This window comes from Entelurus aequoreus, linkage group LG13 (genome assembly GCF_033978785.1).
Source record: "Entelurus aequoreus isolate RoL-2023_Sb linkage group LG13, RoL_Eaeq_v1.1, whole genome shotgun sequence".
Taxonomy (NCBI): Eukaryota; Metazoa; Chordata; class Actinopteri; order Syngnathiformes; family Syngnathidae; genus Entelurus; species Entelurus aequoreus.
The window spans coordinates 67,514,799-67,541,608 of NC_084743.1; the positions used below are offsets into that span (position 1 = coordinate 67,514,799).

General features: G+C 41.2%; 1 protein-coding gene across 1 annotated transcript; it reads right to left on the reverse strand.

The window, feature by feature from the left end:
• Window positions 1–21,100: 21,100 nt before the first annotated feature.
• Window positions 21,101–24,779, reverse strand: fzd9b (frizzled class receptor 9b). Its single transcript, XM_062068261.1, has one exon. It carries the CDS (start codon window positions 24,525–24,527, stop codon window positions 22,767–22,769), a length of 1,761 nt encoding a protein of 586 aa, XP_061924245.1. The 5' UTR covers window positions 24,528–24,779; the 3' UTR covers window positions 21,101–22,766.
• Between the last annotated feature and the right edge of the window lie 2,031 nt (window positions 24,780–26,810).

Consider the following 26,810-nt stretch of genomic DNA (forward strand, 5'->3'; position numbering starts at 1 on the left):
CTTGACTAAAGTAGAAAAAAAGACCAGCCTTGTGTGCTTATTGGAGGACATTTAGATATTAAATGACTTTGCACAAGTAAACATGCTGCAGAACTGCTGGTGTCGGAGATTTTACATGCCAACCGATATAATCTGATACTTTGTTTTGCTGATATCAAACTGATATCCAATATCACCATCGGACCAGGACACCCCAACTGATAATTACACCTCATAATACCCTCGAGTATCTACTTTTGTTAAGGGTTGCTTTGAGAGACAAGATTAATGTTTTCAGTCCGGAACAAAGACACAGAAACAGAGTCTGCAATGTATTAAAAACTATATTGCAAACCTCTTGTCCAGTTCAAAGACAGGAAGCCATTTTTCATTCGCCATCAGGAAATGCTTACAGCGTGAATATGTGGCAGAAAATGAGAGATTGAAATACAGATTTGAACTTTTTAAGGTATTTCCTCCCCTTTTTGATCAGCGGAAGAACAGCCTGTTTAAATTTAAATACACCTTTTCATAATCTGCAGACTCTCAAAGTGATTCAATTGGTCATGTATATGTTTGTCACATTGTTTCTTTTCCACGTAAAACTATAATTATTCTCTAAAAAAGGTGTTTTTTGTTCATATTTTTGGGTGTTTGGCTATAGGTTCTGACTGAATTCCGTCCATACTATCCGGTAGCGAATCACGTAAAATCACATGGTACCATATATCCATACTTTTTGTTGAACGTGACGTCATAGGCTCAAGCACTTGGCTGGCAAACGTATTCATAGCGGACTGCCTGTCGGTAATGTAATTTTCCATGCCAACAAAGAAAGCATGCCCGATTGAAAACGCTCAAAAGTAAAGCTCCACTTTTCAAAACGTGCCAGCTCAATGCTAATTGACATTAAAAATGTCCTATACATGCTACTGATTAGCATTAGTTATTTTACATGGCGATTACAAAAGCTCCAAATTTGGTCATGAAAACTACAACTAAGATGAACGTTACAATCAAACAGCTGGTGTGTAATAAGTACAATACTTACAGTATAAACACTTTGTAAGACTGCATTAATAAATGAATAAATACATTAATTTTGAAAATAAATCAGCTAAGTTGTGGGGATCTACACTATGGTTAGATAAATATCATTCAACTATAATAATTAGGGCTATCAAATTATTGATTTTTTTATTTAATTTTGCAATTTGAATTAATCATAATTAATCATGATTAAAAGTGTGCTTAAGAAAAGACCCCAATATTTGTACACAAATAGAATTTAATTGTCAGAGCGTCATTTTAAATTTTAAATTTTAAACATTTTACCTGAATGCATGTCATTTATTTGCACAAAACTTGGTAACAGTTTTATCTAAAGTTCTTTCAGGTTGTATTTTGGAGTGAAATCTGCCAGCGAGCACACCAGTCGGTGTCTCTTCATTCATTTTTGCACTGACGTATTAGTTGATCTGATCACTGACTCTAGCGGTTAAAGTAAAAGAGCTTGTACGGTCAAAATTGTATGATTAATCTAAGTGTACAAGAACAAGGCGATCATTTTTTGTGATTAATCACATGAGTTAACTCATTTTTTTGACAGCCCTCATCATCACATATTTCTTTTTATTTACTTATCTATTTACCGACATAATTATATATGACATTATTGTTTCTTTTGTTAATATCAGAGTCTGTTCTGCAAAAAGGTAATCTTTAGAAGCGTTCAGTTTATGGATAGGGACCCACAGTTAAAATATACATCTTAATTTAATATACAAAATACGGTACAATACAATTTAGGGATGTCCGATAATGGCTTTTTGCCGATATCCGATATGCCGATATTGTCCAACTCTTTAATTACCGATACCGATATCAACCGATACCGATATCAACCGAAATATATACAGTCGTGGAATTAACACATTATTATGCCTAATTTGGACAACCAGGTATGGTGAAGATAAGGTACTTTTTTAAAAAATTAATCAAATAATATAAGATAAATAAATTAAAAACATTTTCTTGAATAAAAAAGAAAGTAAAACAATATAAAAACAGTTACATAGAAACTAGTAATTAATGAAAATTTGTAAAATTAACTGTTAAAGGTTAGTATTATTAGTGGACCAGCAGCACGCACAATCATGTGTGCTTACGGACTGTATCCCTTGCAGACTGTATTGATATATATTGATATATAATGTAGGAACCAGAATATTAATAACAGAAAGAAACAACCCTTTTGTGTGAATGAGTGTGAATGAGTGTAAATGGGGGAGAGAGGTTTTTTGGGTTGGTGCACTAATTGTAAGTGTATCTTGTGTTTTTTATGTGGATTTAATAAAAAAAAAAAAAACAAAGCCAAAAAAAAAACCCCAATACTGATAATAAAAAAAACGATACCGATAATTTCCGATATTACATCTTAACGCATTTATCGGCCGATAATATCGGCAGACCGATATTATCGGACATCTCTAATACAATTCATTTCAAAATCTCCCCAACCAATACCCATTTATATATTTGAACTATTATCGACTTATAGTGAATGACAGTTGGGGTTTTTTTTGCGAAAAAAAAAAGCATGCTTTTTGGGAGAAAAAAATAAAAAAATAAAATAAAATTACGAAAAAAATATATATATTTTTGACAGAAAATCAGCTGGGTTGTGGGGATCTACTGCATTGTTAAATAATACTGTAAAACCATGATAATTAGGGCTGTCAATTGATTTTTTTTTTTAATCAGAGGAATGACATTTTAGAATTTGAATTAATCATAATTAATCACAGGTGATTACTCACTTGCATAATTAAAGTTTGCTTAACAAAAGACCCAGATATTTGTACACAAATGCAACTTTTTAAAACATTTTACCTGAATGCACGTCATGTATTTGCACACAACTTGGTAACAGTTTTATCTAAAGTTCTTTCAGGTTGTATTTTGGAGTGAAATTTGCCAGCGAGCACACCAGTCGGAGTCTCCTCACTCATTTTTGTACATTGATCTGATCACTGACTGTATAGCGGGTAAATTAAAAGAGCTTGTATGGTCAAAATTGCATGATTTATCTAAGTGTGAAAAAAAAAAAAATATATATATATATTTTTAATTTTTTTCAAGAATGACACCGCTGTAGTGGCTGCTGCTTGCAGGAGCTCTGTGCTCTTGTGTCATCCTTTTGTGTTCCTGATGTTTCCCTCATGTTTTCATGTGTTTTTTTTGTTTTGCCTTTTGGTTCAGGACCCTTTGGGACTGTGTGACAAGGGGTGGCATTTTCGTGACTGCTATGTTTATTTATTTGTATTTTTTTTTGTCATAAAGAAATACAATCATGTGTGCTTACGGACTGTATCCCTGCAGACTGTATTGATATATATTGATATATAATGTAGGAACCAGAAATATTAATAACAGAAAGAAACAACCCTTTTGTGTGAATGAGTGTGAATGAGTGTAAATGGGGGAGGGAGGATTTTTGGGTTGGTGCACTAATTGTAAGTGTATTTTGTGTTTTTTATGTCGATTTAATAAAAAAATTAAATATATATATATATATATATATATATATATATATATATATATATATATATATATATATATATATATATATATATATATATATATATATTTTTTTTTTTTTTTTTTTTTCTTTTAATTTCTTGTGCAGCTCGGTACCAATCGATCCACGGACCGGTACCGGGCCGCGCCCCGGTGGTTGGGGACCATTGGTTTAAGGGGTTATCCAGCTTAGTGTAGACATGGCCTTAGACTGATTTTTTTTTTCTCACCCCCACCCCACCTCACCTTTTTTGTAAGGGGCGCCGGAAGTTGGCAGACCCGTCAGCGATCCTGTTCTGTCTCCCTGTAATGTTTGTCTGCTCTTGAAAGGCATTGTGCTGAAAATCTTTATTTCCCCTCAGGGATTAATAAAGTATTTATCTGATTCTGATTCTGATTAATGCAATTTTTTGAGTGATTAATCTCATGTCTTAACTTGTTCAATACCAATACAATATTTTTAACTGGCCTGAAAAAAAGCGATCTTTCCACGGTTCTACAGTTTCACGGATTTCAACCAAAAAGACGGATGGTTGCATCAACTCCGCGGCTGTTAATTAAAAGACGGGCCTTTCAACACACTTAAAGCCTGCCAGCTTCGTCTTTGCAGCGCTTTTGAAGTGCTGGCCTTGACTCCATGTTGTTCGTTAACACTTGATATTAAAAAAAAAAAAATCAGTGTAAAGCCACATTCTTGCCAGGGATTCACCTTCCATGTCACCACAAATGTGTGTGCGTGTGTGTGTGTGTGTGTGTGTGCTGCATAATGATGTGAGTCTGTCCCATTGTGTTGGGGGGTTGTGTCTCGGTGTAACAGCAACTGCGGACAGGGTGTCTAATTGGAGTCCGGTTGCGTGGAGTGGCTCGCTGTGTGAACTCGGGTGTTCTCCCACTGGCGCATTTTCATGGTAAGCATCTCTTTGGGGGCCTGCAGGTTTTCAATGCACTCATTTACACATCAAAACAGCCCAGGAAAGGGATAGTGCTCAAGGGGGGGCGAAGGACTGCAGAGGGAGGCCAATGAAGGATGCTTTATTTTCTCTTTTTAGCCCCTCAGGGGGGGTGGGGGGGGACAAGGGGATGAAGTCTGTGAAGGAGGCACACTGACGCTATAATGACGGACTCTAATCAGACCCATGACCAGATGGACGGATTTCTCCTGCGCAGACAAAAACATGGCGTCAGCAGCTAAACTGCTGAGGTGTTTTCAAGCCTTATTTTCCCTCAAAACAAATGTTACAAATCCTGCACCGATACTCCCATTCTATCAATGATAACACTTTTTAAAGCTCCCGGGCGACAATGAAACATTCCCCATGAGGGGGAGGGCCCGCTTTGACTTTTTGGCCCAGACAAATGAGCCGAGGCGATTAGCAGAGCGGTATAAAGAAAAACACAGTGGATACTTCGCCAAACTAAATGTTTCGAGCCTGAAATTGGACTTTACTGGAGAGTAGGGAGGGGTATTCTGGTCCAGTTCTGCAGACCTCAGGTGTGTGTGTGTGTGAGTGTGTGTGAACTGGGAAGGTGTTCCCGGCAGACACATCGCTGGCGCCAAAGGAGCCACAGTTCAAACAAACTTTTTGGACTGAGCCTCCGTTTAGCTCCTGTCTGAAACGCTGTGCTGTCTGATTCATGTTGTTTTGATGTGACTCAAGCTCAATTGAGTCCGTAAGCTCTGCTTCTTCCTACTCCTTTTTGGACCTTTTGAATAGTGCAGCTGCAACCAATAATTTGTTAAGCATGTCTCAAACAAATAAACACACTATAACAGTTTAGCCCTGGAACAGTTTGAGTTAGTTTTCATTCTTTTCTACCGGGGAACCAGTTAGTTGAGTCCTGATCCGATATTGATATTCGGTATCAACAAAAAAAATAGTATCAAATTACCGCATTTTTCGGACCATAGGGTGCACAGGATTATAAGGCCAGGTCTACACTAAGCCGGATAACCCCTTAAACGAATAATTATTTAGCCTAAGCCCCGTTTCAGCCACACTAAACCAGCGTTAAAGGTTCCCATCCTCGGACAAATTTTTACACGGGTAAGTGCGCCATGTATTTCTTGAATATCCGGCTCTTAACTTTGTATGGACTCATTGATCGTTTACAAACTGAGTTCGGAGAGGAAGTGACTCCAGAAAGAGCGCTCCCCACACAGGAAGTGACGTCAGAAAGAACGCACTACAGCCAGCTTCATAATAAAGTGGTTTCGTAACTCGGAGCTAACCACTGGAAATATGGAGGCGAGTCATCCAGACATGCCCGAGTTTCTCCTTCCGTCTGTACAGACGCTTGTGGAAATCACACATGAATACCTTAACTAAAGGCTTAGTGGCCACATGCGTGGACCGCACCTTTTAGCTCTTATTTCCAAATTGTGTACACTACTGAATTGGGGTCTTATGGCCGCTTATGTGGACACTTATACTGCCATCTGGTGGTGTCAGAAGAGTATAACATACAATGGAATTTAGAAAAAAAAAAGTGTAAAAATAAGAATTAGCATGTCACTAAACATGAAGTACACGTTTGTTACTTATGGACTAAGTACATCATATCAAAAGATGATTCTTAGTTTTTATTCTAATTAGGGTCCAATAAGCCCAAATAGCAAAGACAAATAAAAAAAGCATGTAAACAAACAGCTGGGGCCTTAAGAGGTTTTAAGAGAAAGCGATTGCAGCTATTTGGGATACAACACTTCTCAGACGGCAAGAGAACTTTCCAATGTCCAGGTCAGCTGTCATTCTGCTTACCGAAAAAGTTTGTCCATTTGTCGAAGAAGAGACAACGAGATAGCGGGCTCCCGTGGATGTGATAAAAAAAAAAAGGTAGCTTGTGCTTTGTAGTACCTGGTCGTCGAGGGAAGACTACGGAAAACGGTGAATGCTTTTGGACTGGCAAAGCAGACTGCATCAGTAATTGTCTGCCATGTATGTCGCGGACTCATCGTCTAGGTCCAGAGTATATAAATTCACCAAAAACGAATGGACAACGAAGGTGTTGGCTGCCTTCAGAGGGCCGCTTTTTAAAAATTATAACCTGTGATTAATCAAAATTAAAAGCATTGCTATAAATGTGTACCAGTAATCACCTCATATTATTACACCATTGCCAATGCACTACTCAGTGGCTTAGTGGTTAGAGTGTCCGCCCTGAGATCGGCTGAGTCATACCAAAGACTATAAAAATGGGACCCATTACCTCCCTGCTTGGCACTCAGCATCAAGGGTTGGAATTGGGGGTTAAATCCCCAAAACGATTCCCGGGCGCGGCCACCGCTGCTGCCCACTGCTCCCCTCACCTCCCAGGGGGTGATCAAGGGTGATGGGTCAAATGTAGAGAATAATTTCGCCACACCTAGTGTGTGTGTGACAATCATTGGCACTTTAACTTAACTTTAACTTGGTTATTAGATTTTTTTTTATGTACAAACTAATGTTATCTTTGCTAACATATTTTTTAATACACTATATAATAATGTAATATTTGGCATGATTAGATAATAACGTTTAGAAGACATTTTTTTCTGTCAAAATCGAAATTATTTGCATTTATTAAAAAAAACAAAACAAGTATTTTATCAACACACGTTTTCCCCAGGCTTTTGCTGTGGAGGGCCAGATCTGGCCCCCGGGCCTTGAGTTTGACACCTGTGCTCTAACTCTACTCTAACCCTAACCCTAACCCTAACCCCTAACCTCTAATCCGAACCCTAACCCGAAATACATTCAAACCATAACCATAGCCATACCTTTAATTGTCCTTAAACAATATTTCAGTCTAAACCACAACATTTTTCAATATAAATTAGGGCTGCAGATATTGATTTTTTAGTAATCGAGTAGTATTGATTAATTTGTTCTATTAATCAAATAAACGGACAAAACACACATCAATGCATATTTTAGGAAAAATAATTGAAATACTATTTTTCTGCTTTCCAGAACATTTTTTCTGTTGGCAGATCATGACATTGAAATTACATTTTAACATGTGTGCATTAATAAAAATTAAAAAAAATAGATTAAGCTCTGCTGTTTTCATGAGTGCTCTATTCCAGCAGCCATGCGCAATCTATGTCCGCAAATTTAAAACTCTGAGCACTTCATGCGCTTGGATTTTATAAACACTAATTAGTTACACTCATGAAACGATTAATCGAAGCAACAGAATATAAACTGAAGCTTTTTTCTAATCAAATTTGTCAGGGGATGAGCTTGACATTGTTGCCGTGACCCCAGGATGCAGAGACGAGAGGCGGCGCGTGCAGGTAAAATAATATTTCAATAATAAAGAATAAGGTTGCACCAGCGTGGCAGAAGCAAACATCCATAGGTAAGTCAAAAAAAAATAAACTAACAAAAAGACAAACAGGAACCAAGGCAGAGGCAAAACATGTATTAATACAACACAACAAAGACCACTGGGTACAGCATGACGTGTATGGGTAGAGAGAATAATGAACTAGCACCGTCTGACCACGGGGAACAGCGTTCAAGCAGAGGTAAAGTGGCAGAGGGGAGACAAACAGGAAGAGAACTCATTCTCTTTCTATGCCACATCAATGTGGAATGCGCTCCCAACAGGTATAAAAGAAAGGGCATCTCTATCCTCCTTCAAAACCGCAATAAAAGTTCACCTCCAGGCAGCTACAACCCTAAACTAACATCCTCCCCGGATTGCTAATAATCAAATGTAAACAATCAAATGCAGATACTTTTTCTTATGCCTTTTGATCTCTCTCTCTCTCTCTCTCTCTCTCTCTCTCTCTCTCTCTCTCTCTCTCTCTCTCTCTCTCTCTCTCTCTCTCTCTCTATGTCCACTACTTGCTGTCCATATCCTACGCCCCCCCCTCCAGACCCCTGATTGTAAATAATGTAAATAATTCAATGTGATTATCTTGTGTGATGACTGTATTATGATGATAGTATATATCTGATAGTATATATCTGTACCATGAATCAATTTAAGTGGACCCCGACTTAAACAAGTTGAAAAACTTATTCGGGTGTTACCATTTAGTGGTCAATTGTACGGAATATGTACTTCACTGTGCAACCTACTAATAAAAGTCTCAATCAATCAATCAAAAATAAATAAAAAATAAGATTGCTAGACGTGAACACAACACAACACAAATCCAACCTGTCATGAGCGGTCATTACAGATTGAATCAATTTAATCGATTAATCGCTACAGCCCTAATATGAACAAGTATCAAATAGTTGCATCGGACTTCCACGTGCAAAGTCTCCAAGGCAGAAGAAGCGTCTTACAACAGATCAGTGTGTGGATGCAAAACAATTTTCTTCAGCTCAACTCAGACAAAACTGAAACCATTGTCTGTGGCCCACAGAAGCAAAGAGAAACTATTTTTAGTCACCCGAGACCCTCTCCGTGAAACCTAATCAGGTTAGAAGTCGAGAAGCAATAATGGACTCAGACTTGAACTTTAACAGCCACAGTAAGTCAATAACGTCAGCAGCTTTTTACCACCTGAAACAGTTGCCAGAATCCGAGGAATAATGTCCAAAGCAGAGAAAGACTAATCCTTTGTCTCCAGCAGGTTAGACTCCCGTCATGGCCTTCTCACTGGGCTCTCTGAACGAGCTATAAAGCAGCTGCAGTACATTCAGAATCCTGCTGCTCGAGTCCTGACTAGAACCAGGAAATAGGACCACATTAGTCCAGTGCTTAGGTCACTGCACAGGCTTCCTGTTGCTCAGAGAATAAACTTCAAAACAGCTTGTGTACAAGTATTTTCATGGTCTTGTGCCAAAGTACATCTCTGCCATGTTAGAACCATTTCGGCCTCTGAGCACCTCAGGGAGTGGTCTCCTGCTGGTGCCCAGAGTCAGGACCAAATATGGTGAAGCTGCGTTTCAGTTTTATGCTCCTAAAATCCTGAATAGTCTCCCTGAAGATGTGAGACAGGCCTCAATTTTGGCAATGTTCAAATCCAGGCTAAAAATACATGTATTTAATTGTGCATATGACGACTGAAAATATTGGATTTACACTCTAATTTGATTGTTTTGATCCATCCATCCATCTCGGCGTCGCGGGGGGTGATGGAGCTTATCCCAGCTACATTCAGGCGAAAGGCGGGGTACACCCTGGACAAGTCGCCACCTCATCACAGGGTCAACACAGATAGAAAGACAACATTCACACCATACTTGCCAACCTTGAGACCTCCGAAATCGGGAGATGGGGGGGGGGGGGGGTTAGTGTTTGTAGCCCGGAAGAGTTAGGGCTGCAAGGGATTCTGGGTATTTGCTCTGTTGTGTTTATGTTGTGTTACGGTGCGGATGCTCTCCCGAAACGTGTTTGTCATTCTTGTTTGGTGTGGGTTCACAGTGTGGCACATATTTGTAACAGTGTTAAAGTTGTTTACACGGTCACCCTCAGTGTGACCTGTATGGCTGTTGATCAAGTATGTCTTGCAATCACTTATGTGTGTCTGTAGAAGCCGCATACAACATGTGACTGGTCCGGCACGCTGTTTGTATGGAGAAAAAGCGGACGGGACGACAGGTTGTAGAGGACGCTAAAGGCAGCGCCATCACGGCACGCCCTCAATATTGTTGTCCAGGTGAAAATCGGGAGAAATTTGGGAGAATGGTTACCCCGGGAGATTTTCGGGAGGGGCACTGAAATTCGGGAGTCTCCCAGAAAAATCGGGAGGGTTGGCAAGTATGGTTCACACTCACATTCACACACTAGGGCCAATTCAGTGTTGTCAATCAACAGCCGGAGTACCCGGAGGGTACCCAAGCAGTCAGGGGGAGAACACCCAAACTCCACACAGAACGAACTGAGCCCGGGGTTCGAACCCAGGACCTACATACACTAAACCCTGTTCCACCGTGCTGCCCGGATAGTTTTTTATGATGATTATACTCTATGATTTTAATTAGGGCTGTCAAAGTTAGCGCAATAATAACGCGTTAACTATGAGTTCCTCTAAGGGCGGTAATTTTTTTAATGCTCGAATAACGCGCATGGGTCGTGGTTCCTTTCCGACCCTCTGTCCAAATCTGGTCTAACTACCATGGCAAAATGAAAACATCGTCTTACATTACGATCATGCTTTGTCTAAGATGTTATGTAATGTAATCTGTGATATTTCTACCTAAATAAATGTTTCCTGGCAGATTGAAATAAAGTGTGTATTATTCTATAACCTGTTCTGATTGATAGTTTGCTATTACTGCCAGAATAATTGTATCTAAGTTATCACAAAACTTTGTGTTACATTGAGTTCAGCTCGCCCTGCGAGAGGACAAAAGCTGTCTTTGATCCTACCAAGCAGAAGGCTTGTAAAACTCCACTGTGTATGATGGGAAGCGACATGAAGGCGTCGGTTTCCTTGATGTATTGTAATCCACAGGAAGATTTTGTCTTGACCTGAAATCTACAAAGCGGAGAGGAGGCAGGGCCTGACCTCCCTCCAGGCACATTTTCTTTGAATGGTTTTACGACCTTTTCTTTGGACTGTTTTGTAACCAAAGGCGATGGCTGTTTACGACCCCCGCCCCTTTAGAAACAGCTGTTGCCATGTAATCAGGGAAAGTCCAAATAAAAGAGGAGGCGTACAATCTTTCGTCAGAGCCTGGGGCGACACTGTGCAAGGGTACAGTGTCTATGCGTTTCTCCTCAATGAGCCAAATTTAATTCTGTCTCTGTTGAATTCCTTGCTTCTTGTCTTGTTTAATAGATGCCATCAGTGTTTGAACCTGACAATTACATAGTGTTTACCTGGCTGAATATATACATTTTATTAATAATAGAGAAAGTTAAAACATTGGCGTGCAGAGATATGAATACCTTTAACTTGTACAACTTGTAGTGTACAGCAGTGGTCCCCAACCACCGGTACCGATTGGTATCGGGCCGCACAAGAAATAAAAAAATTTTAAAAAATTATTATTATTATTATTTTTTTTTTAATGAAATCAACATAAAAAACACAATATATACATTATATATCAATATAGATAAATACAGTCTGCAGGGATACAGTCCGTAAGCACACATGATTGTATTTCTTTATGGAAAAAAAATAAAAAATAAAAAATAAAATAAAATACCCTCCCCCCCCCCCTCCCCGGTCCGTGGGACAAATTTTCAAGCGTTGACCGGTCCGCAGCTACAAAAAGGTTGGGGACCACTGGTGTACGGAATATCAAAAGCATTTATTCAGGTAAAAATACCAAAGATTACATTACCAAACATCTTTGATAAACAAAGCATAATCGTACCAGTCCAGATTTTGTGTTATTAATGCGTGTAACTGGTATCTAAACATGGAAGTGTAACTCTTCCTCAGAATGCAAGTGCCCCTACAGCAGGAATACAAATGATGTATTTCTACAAAATCTGGCAAGACACCAACGCACAGCAGGTAATTTTTTTCATTCTCATTAAAAGCATGTTTATGTCCTTTTTGTGTCAAGCTTATTAGAAAAGCATAATGCTTAAATAAACATTTCGTTAAAGCAAATTAATTGTCCAGTCATGGTAATAAAAACTTGAAAATGATCTGTCTCGGGTACACTTATTAAAGGGGATGTTTGCAACTTCCTCACAGTAACATTTTTCACGAACACCACCGGCTGGCTTATGTTACCATTTGTGGTTAAACAGAACACAATTGTTTGACATCTCTATATTTTTCATTATTACAAAGTTTATGTAATAAATCTTTTTACCGGCCCAAATAAAATTATTGGTGGTTTCAGCAATCACTCACCCGGTCTTGGCAACACGTACGAGCAGGGACCGTGTGCACACATACAAAAGCAGTCCAAGAGAAGCAATGAACAATTTGCAGTCATGTTGCTGTTATGATAGAACATAAATTCATATCCAAAATGCTATCATTAGCTAAGAACACCTAATTCTAATGCGCGTGCATGTGTTACGTACGTACATAACTACGTCATTACGTACGAAAAGCCGTAAGAGGGCGTGATATCACATTGGAAAGTTAGTGCCCTCTAAATGTTGCAAACAGCCCCTTTAATGACTACGGTACATTAAATAGCAATTCATTTTGAGTTAACCATTAACATAACTGCTAATAATCCAGGTTAAATATTTCGGTAACACTTTAGTATGGGGAACATGTTCACCATTAATTAGTTGCTTATTAAAGTAACAAAGACTCTGTAACAGCTTCTTCCCTGAGGCCGTAAGACTCTTGAACGCATTAAAATAATCCCCTCAATTCCCCCCCAAAATGGATTAACTCGCTGGAATATAAAGACAATATAACATACATCCATAAACGTGGATGTATATGCAAAAGTGCAATATATTTATCTGTACAGTAATCTATTTATTACTATCTGCACCTTATTGCTCTTGGCACTCAGCATCAAGGGTTGGAATTGGGTGTTAAATCACCAGACATGATTCCCGGGCGCGGCACCGCTGCTGCCCACTGCTCCCCTCACCTCCCAGGGGGTGAACAAGGGGATGGGTCAAATGCAGAGGACACATTTCACCACACCTAGTGTGTGTGTGACAATCAGGGGCGTCACTAGCTTTTAAGGACAGGGGGGGCTTAGCCCCCAGGAGATGCACAGGGTGCAAGCGAACGTAGCGCAAGAGCACAAAACTTCACAAACAGCTAATAAAGACTTAGAAATTAATCATTGTTATTATTATTATTTCAGTGGGTTTATTTTCAATCTGTGTTCAGTACAACAACAAACATGGGTTTGCACAGTGACATTTTGTTTACAGCATCAACAAGAAACAATGACTTGCATGATCCTTCAAGATGCACTAAAACACAATGAAAGTCATGGCATTAGCCTCTATGTTATTCATTCACAACATAGAGGCTAATGCCACCACTTTAGCTCACAATACAATAATTGTTTGTTCCCAAATATTTTGTAGTTGCACAGATTACATTTTGGACACATATGTGACTAAAATGGTTGTAAATTCAAGCCCTGGAAATATTACTTGATTACTTAAATTAAAGTAATATCTGGATCGGGATAATTTGGCTTATATATAATATATATATATATATATATATATATATATATTATGGCAAGCCATTAAGGGAATTAAATATATATGGAAGTCTGAATAGAAATGAGAAACTTTTATATATACTGTAAATAAGAAAGACTTAGAGTCCGTCTGCTGATCTGAAAAAGAGCCAATGCTGTCAAAGAGCTGAGGGACCATCTTCAAAGTGCAAAGCTGAAACAAATAATGCAAACAATAAAATGTAACTTCCAGGGCTTGAGATTAACGTAGTCCCGTCGTCCCGGGGACGGTAAAAAAAAATGCACGGGACGAAATGAAATGCTCCCCGGGACGTTGGCTTTTAACCATTTTTTTTCCTTTTCTATTTATGTATTTATTCATTTTACATTTTATATTAAATGTCTTGGTTTTTCCACCCTCTGAAAATCCTATGAAATGTTTAACAAGCCATCCTATAATAATACAACAGCTATTAATGTAACAATACAATAAAACAAATATATTTAATGATGTTTTTTTTCATTATTTTAACAATAGGCTAATGTATATTACTTTATATAGATTCTACAAGAAACACAAAACTTAAAAACTAAATTATTTACAATTGCAGACACAAGGTTCTTGTTCTGCAGTGCTGTGTGCTAATGTGCTTTGTACACCTGCAGGACCGCAAGCAAGGTCGCAGAGAAAATGCGTACTGGATTTTGAGTGATGTGGGCATTTTCTATATGAACAAGTGGAATGGATTGGATACCGACGCACTAAAGGGGCTCTCTACCTTACGCTATGAAGTGAGGGGAAACTGAGTGAATAATGACAGGTTATATGATTATTTATTTAAACTCATATTCAGGCCACTTTATAATAAATATATGTCGGCATGTGTTTGTAAAAAAAAATTTAAATTTTTTTTTAAAAAAAGCTTTTTTTTTTTTTTTTTTTAAACACCAAATTATTTAGGGGGGCTTAAGAACATTTTAGGGGGGCTTGAGCCTAACAACGCCAATGGTGACAATCATTGGTACTTTAACTTTAACTTTATCCTGCACTACCATGAGCTAATGCAACGAAATTTCGTTCTTAGCTGTACTGCAAAGTTCAAATTTGAATGACAATAAAAGGAAGTCTAAATCTCTAAGACTAAGTTAATTTAGAGTTATTTGGACACTAGGGGAACATACTGTATAAGGGTTAGGGTTACTAATAAGCAATAATTCTGAGGTTATTGAGGGAAGACTCTTAGTTAATGGCTTACTGGTTGTATAATAAGGCCATGTAGAATAAGGCATTAATAAATACTTAATAATGACTAATTAAGAGCCAATATGTTACTAATTTGCATGTTAATAAGCAACTAATTAATGGTGAATACGTTCCCCATACTAAAGTGTTACCAATATTTCAATTGTTTGACGGCCCTAATTTTAATTTTAATTGTGATAACTAGAGATGTCCGATAATATCGGACTGCCGATATTATCGGCCGATAAATGCTATAAAATTTAATATCGGAAATTATCGGTATCGGTTTCAAAAAGTAAAATGTATGACTTTTTAAAACGCCACTGTACGGAGTGGTACACGGACGCAGGGAGAAGTACAGAGCGCCAATAAACCTTAAAGGCACTGCCTTTGCGTGCCGGCTCAATCACATAATATATATGGCTTTTCACACACACAAGTGAATGCAATGCATACTTGGTCAACAGCCATAGAGGTCACACTGAGGGTAGCCGTATAAACAAGTTTAACACTGTTACAAATATGCGCCACACTGTGAACCCACAACAAACAAGAATGACAAACACATTTCGGGAGAACATCCGCACCGTAACACAACATAAACACAACAGAACAAATACCCAGAACCCCTTGCGGCACTAACTCTTCCGGGACGCTACAATATACACCCCCCACTGCCCCTACCCTCCAACCACAACCCCGCCCACCTCAACCTCTCAGGGAGAGCATGTCCCAAATTCCAAGCTGCTGTTTTGAGGCATGTTAGAAAAAATAATGCACTTTGTGATTTCAATAATAAATATGGCAGTGCCATGTTGGCATTTTTTTCCATAACTTGAGTTGATTTATTTTGGAAAACCTTGTTACATTGTTTAATGCATCCAGCGGGGCATCACAACATAATTAGGCATAATAATGTGTTAATTCCACGACTGTATATATCGGTATCGGTTGATATCGGAATCGGTAATTAAGAGTTGGACAATATCGGAATATCGGGTATCGGCAAAAAAGCCATTATCGGACATCTCTAGTGATTACTTTACTTTAGCCTTCTTGTAATTTTCTATAAATCGCCTCGTGTACGAATTGTGCTCTATAAATAAACTTGCCTTGCCTAGAAAGTATCCAGTAACAAACGTGTCTGCATCATTTAACTCACTGCGTCATACGCTTAATTCGACGAATTATCGACACCAGTGGAAAAAACTAAACAATTAACCCTCCACTTCAAAAGCATACATCTATAATTAGGTTAGTGTTTTTTATAACTACTTGTTCAAGCCTTTTTTCTTTCACAAAATAAAAGCATAAGTGCTGATATCGTATCGTATTAATATCAGATGGGCCAATACTCAAGGCTCTAATATCGATGTGGGAGTGAACGAGTGGAAAATGTCGCTGGTTGTAACAAAAACGCATCATAAAACACACGAGTTAAGGGAAATTGCTGTCCCTGTAAGGGAAATTGCTGTCCCTGTAAATAAAAGCCAGCCCTGTTGCGTTATCTTATCGGGGTGGCTGAGTGCAGGTGGGACACGCCGCTTTGTGTCTCACACAGCAAGTGCTCGGCCTCTCTGGGTCATGTCAGTGGAGTGTAATCTAGGCAGGAAGCACGCGCGCCCGTTCAGGCATCCATGAAGTGGAACATGCGGCTTAAACACCACCAACCGAGTCTCTCCACAGGCTCCTTCCAAGCAAAACACCTCTTTTTTCTGAGCCTCACAGTACCAACCCATCACTGTAAACCCCAATGCTCAAAATAACTCATTAGAATAAGTAGTGTAAACATAAAAAGTTGTTAAAAGTTGTATTTACTTAAACATGTTGAGTGTGAGTACCATTTTCCTTCTTTTTAAGTTTATTAAACTTGTTGTTTTTAATTAATATTAACTTGTTTGCAGATTATGTAACTGCTACTTAAAATAATTAACTCACAGTTACTTAAAACTCTGTGGATTAAACATAATTTTGTCTTATTTTGAAAGAACAAATCATTAAATCCACACGACACCTCCGCTCCGGACAGGCTAACCTCCTCCAACCTCCGAGGACAAAGCTACGAACAATGGGAGACCGAGCTTTCTGTGGAACGCTCTCCCTGACCAACTGAGGGCACCACAGACTGCGGATGCTTTTAAAAAAGGCTTAAAAACCCTTCTTTTTAAAATAGCCTTTTTTTTTTTAGATATATGCATACTACTACTAGTGTGTGAATGTGAGTGTGTTGGCCCTGCGATGAGGTGGCGACTTGTTCAGGGTGTACCCCGCCTTCCGCCCGAATGCAGCTGAGATAGGCTCCAGCACCCCCCGCGACCCCAAAAGAGACAAGCGGTAGAAAATGGATGGATGGATGGATGCATACTAGTTGTAGCTATTTGGCTGTTCTAGTTTTTATTTTTATTTATTTTTTAATATCTTTTATTTTTTATTTTTTATACACTGTAGCACTTTGAGGTTGTTTACTCAATGTAAAGTGATTTTTACAAATAAAATCTATCATTATTATTATTAAATCAAATCAAGAATAAATGACGAGTATGTGGGATCTGAGTCGTTGTGGCTTGTGCAGCCCTTTGAGACACTTGTGATTTAGGGCTATATAAATAAACATTGATTGATTGATTGAAGACTGAATCAATCGCATTATAGATTTGTGAAGTGAATTATATTTATATAGCGCTTTTCTCTAGTGACTCAAAGCGCTTTTACATAGTGAAACCCAATATCTAAGTTACATTTAAACCAGTGTGGGTGGCACTGGGAGCAGGTGGGTAAAGTGTCTTGCCCAAGGACACAACGGCAGTGACTCGGATGGCGGAAGTGGGGATCGAACCTGGAACCCTCAAGTTGCTGGCACGGCCACTCTACCAACCGAGCTTTTCCGCCCCATTGTTATTGTTATTATACTCTGTGTGTGTATGCATACATAAATTATTGCATGCACGCGCGCACACACACACACAGAGGAAGTGCTTTTATTTTGTAGCATTTGCGTGCACTGCCTCTTCAGGCAGCGGACAGGAGGAGGAACATTTTTGAGTTGGCTTAATTGGTAAGTTTAATTCAATTATAATTTAAAAGTACATTCAACATAAACTCCAAATATTTACGATCTGATATACTCAAATATTTGAGTTTATGAATTTAAAAAAATATGTTGCAACTGATCCCCTCACTTTTTTGGAGTTCTGCTTACTTATTCGGGTTTACAGTGCATAATTTATTGAATTAGGTCCTGACGTTGACCAACACAAATACAACGTTGAAACAACAAGCTTTTTTGACAATGTTTATTCAATGTCAGGTTTTGACATTGATTTGACCTTTGAAATTTGGTGCAATGTTGGACAACAATTTATTTACAGATACGACCATTTTGCAACGTTGTTGCAAAGTCCGTTTTAAAGGACATGTACAGTCGTGGTCAACAGTTTACGTACACTTGTAAAGAACATAATGTCATGGCTGTCTTTGAGTTTCCAATATCAATCAATGTTTATTTATATAGCCCTAAATCACAAGTGTCTCAAAGGGCTGTACAAGCAATATGTTCTACAACTTTTATTTTTTTGTGATAGAGTGATTGGAGCACATACTTGTTGGTCACAAAAAACATTCATGAAGTTTGGTTCTTTTATGAATTTATTATGGGTCTACTGAAAATGTGAGCAAATCTGCTGGGTCAAAAGTATACATACAGCAATGTTAATATTTGGTTACATGTCCCTTGGCAAGTTTCACTGCAATAAGGAGCTTTTGGTAGCCATCCACAAGCTTCTGAAAAGCTTCTGGTTGAATTTTTGACCACTCCTCTTGACGAAATTGGTGCAGTTCAGCTAAATTTGTTGGTTTTCTGACATGGACTTGTTTCTTCAGCATTGTCCACACGTTTAAGTCAGGACTTTGGGAAGGCCATTCTAAAACCTTAATTCTAGCCTGATTTAGCCATTCCTTTACCACTTTTTGACATGTGTTTGGGGTCATTGTCCTGTTGGAACACCCAGCTGATGATTTTAGGTTGTCCTGAAGAATTTGGAGGTAATGCTCCTTTTTCATTGTCCCATTTACTCTCTGTAAAGCACCAGTTCCATTGGCAGCAAAACAGGCCCAGAGCATAATACTACCACTACCATGCTTGACGGTAGGGATGGTGTTCCTGGGGTTAAAGGCCTCACCTTTTCTACTCCAAACATATTGCTGGGTATTGTGGCCAAACAATTACATTTTTATTTCATCTGACCACAGAACTTTGCTCCAGAAGATCTTATCTTTGGCCATGTGATGTCAGATGACATCTCTCTCTCTCTCTCCACTACTTGCTGTCCATATCCTGCCAAGTCAGACCTACACTGTTCCAATATCCATTACTCTGTTCTCAATTGTAGATGACTGATGATAACAACCAAACCTACCCCCCCGTCTACACCCCAGATTGTAAATAATGTAATAATGTAAATAATTCAATGTGATTATCTTGTGTGATGACTGTATTATGATGATAGTATATATCTGATAGTATATATCTGTATCATGAATCAATTAAATAAAACTTGAACAAGTTGAAAAACTTATTCGGGTGTTACCATTTAGTGGTCAATTGTAAGGAATATGTACTTCACTATGCAACCTACTAATAAAAGTCTCAATCAATCAATGAAACAAAAATTTAGCTGTTTGGCCACAATACCCAGCAATACGTTTGGAGGAGAAAAGGTGAGGCCTTTAATCCCAGGAACACCATACCTACCGTCAAGCATGGTGGTGGTAGTATTATGCTCTGGGCCTGTTTTGCTGCCAATGGAACTGGTGCTTTACGGAGAGTAAATGGAGGATTACCTCCAAATTCTTCAGGACAACCTAAAATCATCAGCCCGGAGGTTGGGTCTTGGGCGCAGTTGGGTGTTCCAACAGGAAAATGACCCTTAACACAAGTCAAAAGGAATGGCTAAATCAGGCTAGAATTAAGGTTTTAGAATGGCCTTCCCAAAGTCCTGACTTAAACGTGTGGACAATGCTGAAGAAACAAGTCCATGTCAGAAAACCAACAAATTTAGCTGAACTGCACCAATTTTGTCAAGAGGAGTGGTCAAAAATTCAACCAGAAGCTTGTGGATGGCTACCAAAAGCGCCTTATTGCAGTGAAACTTGCCAAGGGACATGTAACCAAATATCAACATTGCTGTATGTATACTTTTGACCCAGCAGATTTGCTCACATTTTCAGTAGACCCATAATAAATTCATAAAAAAACCAAACTTCATGAATGTTTTTTGTGACCAACAAGTATGTGCTTCAATTACTCTATCACAAAAAAAATAAGAGTTGTAGAAATTAAGAAACTCAAAACAGCCATGACATTGTGTTCTTCACAAGTGTATGTAAACTTTTGACCACGACTGCATGAATAACCGACGTTGTATCCATGCCTTGTGCCTGCTGGGAAAGTCTGCCATGGCCTGGTAATAAAAACACAACAAGGAGGATAATGGCTGCTTCCCCTCTCCGAGCCTCCCCGACTTGCCAACTCAGGCATGGCACACTTCCACACAACACTGCTGCTTTTTGACTTTACGTGTTAATGAATTCTAACATGTGCATAGAACAGCGTGTCATAACAACACACCCGCACGCACAAAACAATCACCCTTAATCTCCGCTGACTGGCTGCATTTCACGTTTAAGTCCCATGATGTCAAAGCTATTTATTTTCCTTCTTTTTAACGGCACTCAAATTGACTTCATTTACCAAGAGTTGTAGGACCCATGCTGGTTGCTATTTATGTCATAAAAAGTCATGCAACGCGAGGCTCTTTTTCCTCCAATCGGCACATGATTATTTCAACGCGGGGGCGGCCCAGACAGGATAAAAGAAGGCATTGTTTTTAGGTATGGAAATGCCAGACACAATTCGGCACAATCAGCAAAACAAACGCCAATCTGCCGGCTGGAGGAACTGAGTCATGCAAAGTTCCTGTGATAAATCCTGCACCATCAAAGTGTTCTCTCAGGCAGAGCAGCAGCGGTGATTACACCCGCTATTAATTAATCATATTATTACGTGCACCCCCGCTGCATTTTAAGACGCATTCTTGCCTCAGCCCTCCCCCCACCCCTCTTTTCATCAGCCAGTCTCTTTGAGGATTATCTTCGGGGACGCCTCTGGGATGCATTTAAGAGAGTTTGTGACATATTCCTCCTCGCAGTCTTTCAGCAACATTCATTACACGAGGCGGTGAGACGGCTTGCAAAATGACAACGGCGATGAACATGAGTTGTACAAATTTATTGTCATCCAAAATAATATAATAAAACATGCACCGGTGTTCTTATAAAAGGCACTTTATCTCCCGTAAGATGAACTTAAATTAAATATATTTACAATAAATAAACATTTATACAGATTTTATACAATTGTGCTGCTTTGAGGGTGGGGGTAAAACCTCCCGCCATAGCTTCAAACGGCACAGTACGTTACAGTGCAGAGCAGAAATCTGACAAAAGAATGACAGTGGTACCTCAACTTAAGAGTGTTTTGAGATAAGAGCTGCCTTTTTGACTCATTTAAGTTGCAAGCAAAAAATTGGAGTTGCACGCAAATGCCACAGTCCGCCCAAAACATCTGGTCTTACCCGCTAGCATTAGCTTTAAACAAGAGATCTTCGTTGTTCCAAGCAGGGGAAGTAAGAAAGTGAGTGTGAAGGACAGTGCATGATACTCATTGAATTAAAGAAATCAATCATCACAGCAATTAATGTGTATCACTGCGAGTCTGCAGCAGAACGAGTATAACACCAGCAATGGATGTTAAAAAAATATCAAATGGCAGACATTTACCCAAAAGAATATGGAAAAGCTGCTGATGGTGTAATTGACAGAGAAGCAGCTCGAATGAAATATTGTAGGATTCCGCTTCCCACATTATTTTCAAATGACAGTCGTCCCTCGTTTATCGGACATGGTTGTGGAAAAAATAGGAATCAATATTTATAAATCACCTATTGTGGTAGCAAGAGGCGTAATAAAAAACTTGTTTGCGACCTTCTAAATATTTTTTCCACATAAGAGCCCTTAATACATAAAATAACAAATTTTAGTCACCTTTACACTCATTTAATCCAATATAGCAATGCTGCCTCGGGCCGAGCCAATTAGTCGCCACGATACCGAACAGCGTACTCTGGTCCCAGGCAGATCATAGCACCCACACACCACCGCTTTCATGTTTGCTCTTTTGCAGCAGCCGTGCGGAAACTATGTATAATTTAAAGTCTGGATTTTATACATTTTATTAGTTACTCTACAATTATTGAATGATAAACTGAAGCAACGTAATATAAATAGAAGCTTTTTTCTAATCTGGTGGAGCTTGGCCTGACCCCAGGTTGCAGAGACTATACAGCAATGCTGGCTGAGGCTGAGCCAATCAGTGGACAGCGTATTTTTATTGGTCTCATCTCCTCAAGTGGCTCATACTGCTGCTGTATGGATTTAGTTAATTTTTCCATGTTTATGCTTGAAAATGCCTAATTTCGGGCCAAAATTGTTTTAAAATATGCAATAATATTTTTTTAAAATGTGTGATAATACATATGAAGTGCGATGTGACGAGGGACGACTGTACTTCATCAAACTGTTGTAGTTGTCTGTACTGCATTCTACAATACTTCTTATCTAAAAGCACTGTTTTCGATTAAGTTCAGTGAAAGACGTTGATTTGAGATACAAGTGTTTTGAGTTAAGAGCTCGGTCCCAGAACCAATTAAGCATGTAAGTTGAGGTACTACTGTAGAGCAAAAAAACAAACAAACGCTGGTATTTAGGACAATATGGCGAATGCACTGAATACTGTTAGTGTACTTTGTGTGTCTTTTTAGCAGCTCTTTGTATGGGACACACACTCACACACACACACACACACACGCACACACACACGTTTGCGGGTGTCAGACATTAGTGGGACAGTCTGCGTGCGGGTCTGTCTTGGCCATGTGCAGAACAACAGCGGGTGATTTGTAGTGGCAGTGGGTGCTGCTGCAGCTCACCCCGCTGCAGGGCTTCCTGCCGCTAGTCCTGTCCGTCAGCTTCCTGCTGCACAGGCCCTGCCAGGTCTGCAGGGTCTTGGAGCTCCACACCCACACCCCGCTGGTGATGCCCACCACCAGAGACATGAAGATCTTCAGCATGAAGATGGCCACGGTGGGGACGGACTCCTGCAGGGAGCAGTCGCCGCCGTGGCCGTTGAAGGCGCCGCAGGTGCCCTGCAGGCCTCTCAGCTTCCAGTAGTCCATGTTGAGCCTCTCGTAGAAGTAGCAGACGATGACGCAGGTGGCGGGGACCGTGTAGAGGATGGAGTAGATGCCGATTTTCACCATCAGCTTCTCCAGCTTCTCCGTGTTGGTGCCCTCCGTCTTCATGACTTTGCGGATGTGGAAGAGCGCCACGAAGCCGGTGAGGATGAAGGACGTGCCGATGACCAGGTAACAGGAGAGGGGGATGAGGACGAACCCGGTAAGCGCCCCCGAGTCCATGCTGCCGACGTAGCACAGCCCCGTCAGCTCATCCCCGGCCACCTTCCTCATGGTGAGGATGACGATGGTCTTCAGAGCGGGGATGCCCCAGGCGGCCATGTGGAAGTAGTTGCTGTGGGCTTCGATGGCCTCGTGGCCCCACTTCTTCCCCGCGGCCAGAAACCAGGTGAGGGTGAGGATGACCCACCAGATGGAGGAGGCCATGCCGAAGTAGTAGAGGATGAGGAAGACGATGGTGCAGCCCGTGGACTCCAGCCCTTCCTGGATGATGTAGAGCTCGCCGTGCTCCCGGTCGCAGGCGATGTTCTCGGCGCCGGCCACCGAGCGGATGATGAAGGCCACGGAGTAGACGTTGTAGCACATGGAGAGGAAGATGATGGGCCGCTCCGGATACTGGAAACGGTGGGGCTCCAGGAGGAAGGTGAGGACGGTGAAGGCAGTGGAGACGAAGCACAGGATGGACCACACCGTCATCCAAATGAAGGCAAAGTCCTTGTCCCGCCTGGACCAGAACACGTCCACGGCGGGGGAGCAGCGCGGCGCGCACGACTGACTCTTCTCCACGAACTGGAACTTGTCCGGGTTCTCGCATGAGCCGCCGCCGCCGCCGCCGCCCGTCGAGCGCCCGCCGCCGGTGCCCGGCTGCCTCGGCCGAGGGGGAACGGGGAGCATGCCCTCACCTTTCTTGCCCTCCATTCTGGTCTCGTTCTCCGGCGCCTCCATGCACAGAGCGTTGGGGTCGTTCCTGGTGGGCAGCTTGGAGCAGTCCAGCGAGTCGGGCCAGGTGTAGCTGAACTTCTTCATGATGGGGGCGCACTTCTCCCGCGCCTGCTCGCACATGGGCCGGCAGGCGGGGATGGAGGTGGACACCTTGTCGGTGCACATGGGCGCGTAGAGGGAGCAGAGGAAGAAGCGGAGGTGCGCGTCGCAGCCGTACGCCACCAGCGGGGCGAACTCGTTCAGCTTGATGGCCGCCTCCTTCTGGTCGTCGTGGTTCATGAAGTTGGGCATGCGGGTCAGGTTGTAGCCGATGCCCTCGCACATGGGGATGGAGATGGCCTCGCACTTGGCCGGTCTGCCTCGCTCCAGCTCGTAGGAGCCGATCTCGAAGCTGGAGGCGGAAATCACCAACAGGCACCAGAGGAATATCACCAGCTGCAATGGACAACCATCCATGCTCTTAGTGGAGGGAAAAAGTGGATTAATAAAAAAAAAAATAGAAATATGGCTGGAAGGGGGTAACAGAGGCTCAGTCCTCGCTAGTCCCCCATGCTGGCTTTAGTCTCTTCAGTATTCAATTAAAAAATAAAAAATAAATCACAAAAGTTGTAATCCGAATGAAGTTGCGCGTTGGAAGTCCGTCGCATGACCGTCGAGAAAGCCGGGAGAAGCGGACCGAGCTCCGGGAGGTTGTGTTGCCGCCTCCAGGCTCTCCGCACACTGACGCTGCGAGAGCGGCGGAGTGGGGCTTGTGGCTGGGGGAGAAGGAGAGGAGGGGAGGAGGGGAGGAGGGGAGGAGGGGAGGAGGGGAGGCGCTCCGTGCGGCTCACGTTTCAGCACAGCCACTCCACGCGGGAAATGATAGCGCAGATGGCAGAGCACGCTGCTGCACACGCACACACACACACGCACGCACACACACGCGCGCGCGCGCACGCACACACGCACACGCACATGCACACACATTCACACATTCACATACATACACATAGACTTACACACGCACACGTTCACACACGCATGCACGCACGCACGTACACACACGCACACTTACACGTACACATTAACATTCACATTCACAAACACGTACACACAAACACACACATGCTCACACACACACACACGCACGCGCACACACACACTCACACACACACGCGCACACACTTACACACACTCACAAACACACACACACACAAACACACACACACACACAGTAACATACACATTAACATACACATTCACATACACGTACACGCACACTTATACACGTATCGTATACACGTTCACATTCACGTACACGCACACACACGTACACACGCACACACACACACACACACTTACATACATACACGTACACATTCACATACACGTACACACACACTTATACACGTATCGTATACACGTTCACATTCACGTACACGCACACACACGTACACACGCACACACACACACACACACACACTTACATACATACACGTACACATTCACATACACGTACACACACACATATGCACGTATCGTATACACGTTCACATTCACATTCACGCACACACACGTACACACACACACACACAGACACACACACACACACACACACACACCCACACACACACACACACACACACACACACACACACACACACACACTTACATACATACACGTACACATTCACATACACAGACACACACACACACACACCCACACACACACACACACACACACCCACACACACACACGTACACACACACACACAGACACACACACACACACACACACAGACACACACAAACACACAAACACACACCCACACACACACACACACACACAGACACACACACACACACAAAAACACACACACACACACCCACACACACACACACACACTTACATACATACACGTACACATTCACATACACGTACACACACACATATGCACGTATCGTATACACGTTCACATTCACATTCACGCACACACACGTACACACACACACACACAGACACACACACACACACACACACACACACAGACACACACACACACACCCACACCCACACACACACACACACACACACACACACACACACACACACACACACACACACTTACATACATACACGTACACATTCACATACACAGACACACACACACACACACACACACACACACACACACACACACACCCACACACACACACACACACACACACACACGTACACACACACACACAGACACACACACACACACACACACACACACACAGACACACACACACACTCAAACACACACCCACACACACCCACACACACACACACACACACACACACACACACACACACACACACACACACACACACACACACACACACACACACACACACAGACACACACACAGACACAAACACACACCCACACACACACACACACACACACACACACACACACACACACACACACACACACACACACACACCCACACACTTACATACATACACGTACACATTCACATACACATGCACATACACTTAGACATTCACACACACACGCTGACAAAGACACACAATACAAATAAGGATGAACATATTTGTTGTAGAACAGCATCTTCCAAATATGCCATGTTTTTATTTGCTGATTTTTCCACCAGTCGAAAATGATTAGCCTACAGATATTTTTACATTAGCAGCTACTAGATATAGATTTAAACTTGCAGGTTCATAACGGATCCCTAAAGATTGCAAAG

Bases quoted from the DNA above. Each gene is read 5' to 3' on its own strand.
- fzd9b (XM_062068261.1), bottom strand. From the start codon at position 24,527: ATGGATGGTTGTCCATTGCAGCTGGTGATATTCCTCTGGTGCCTGTTG.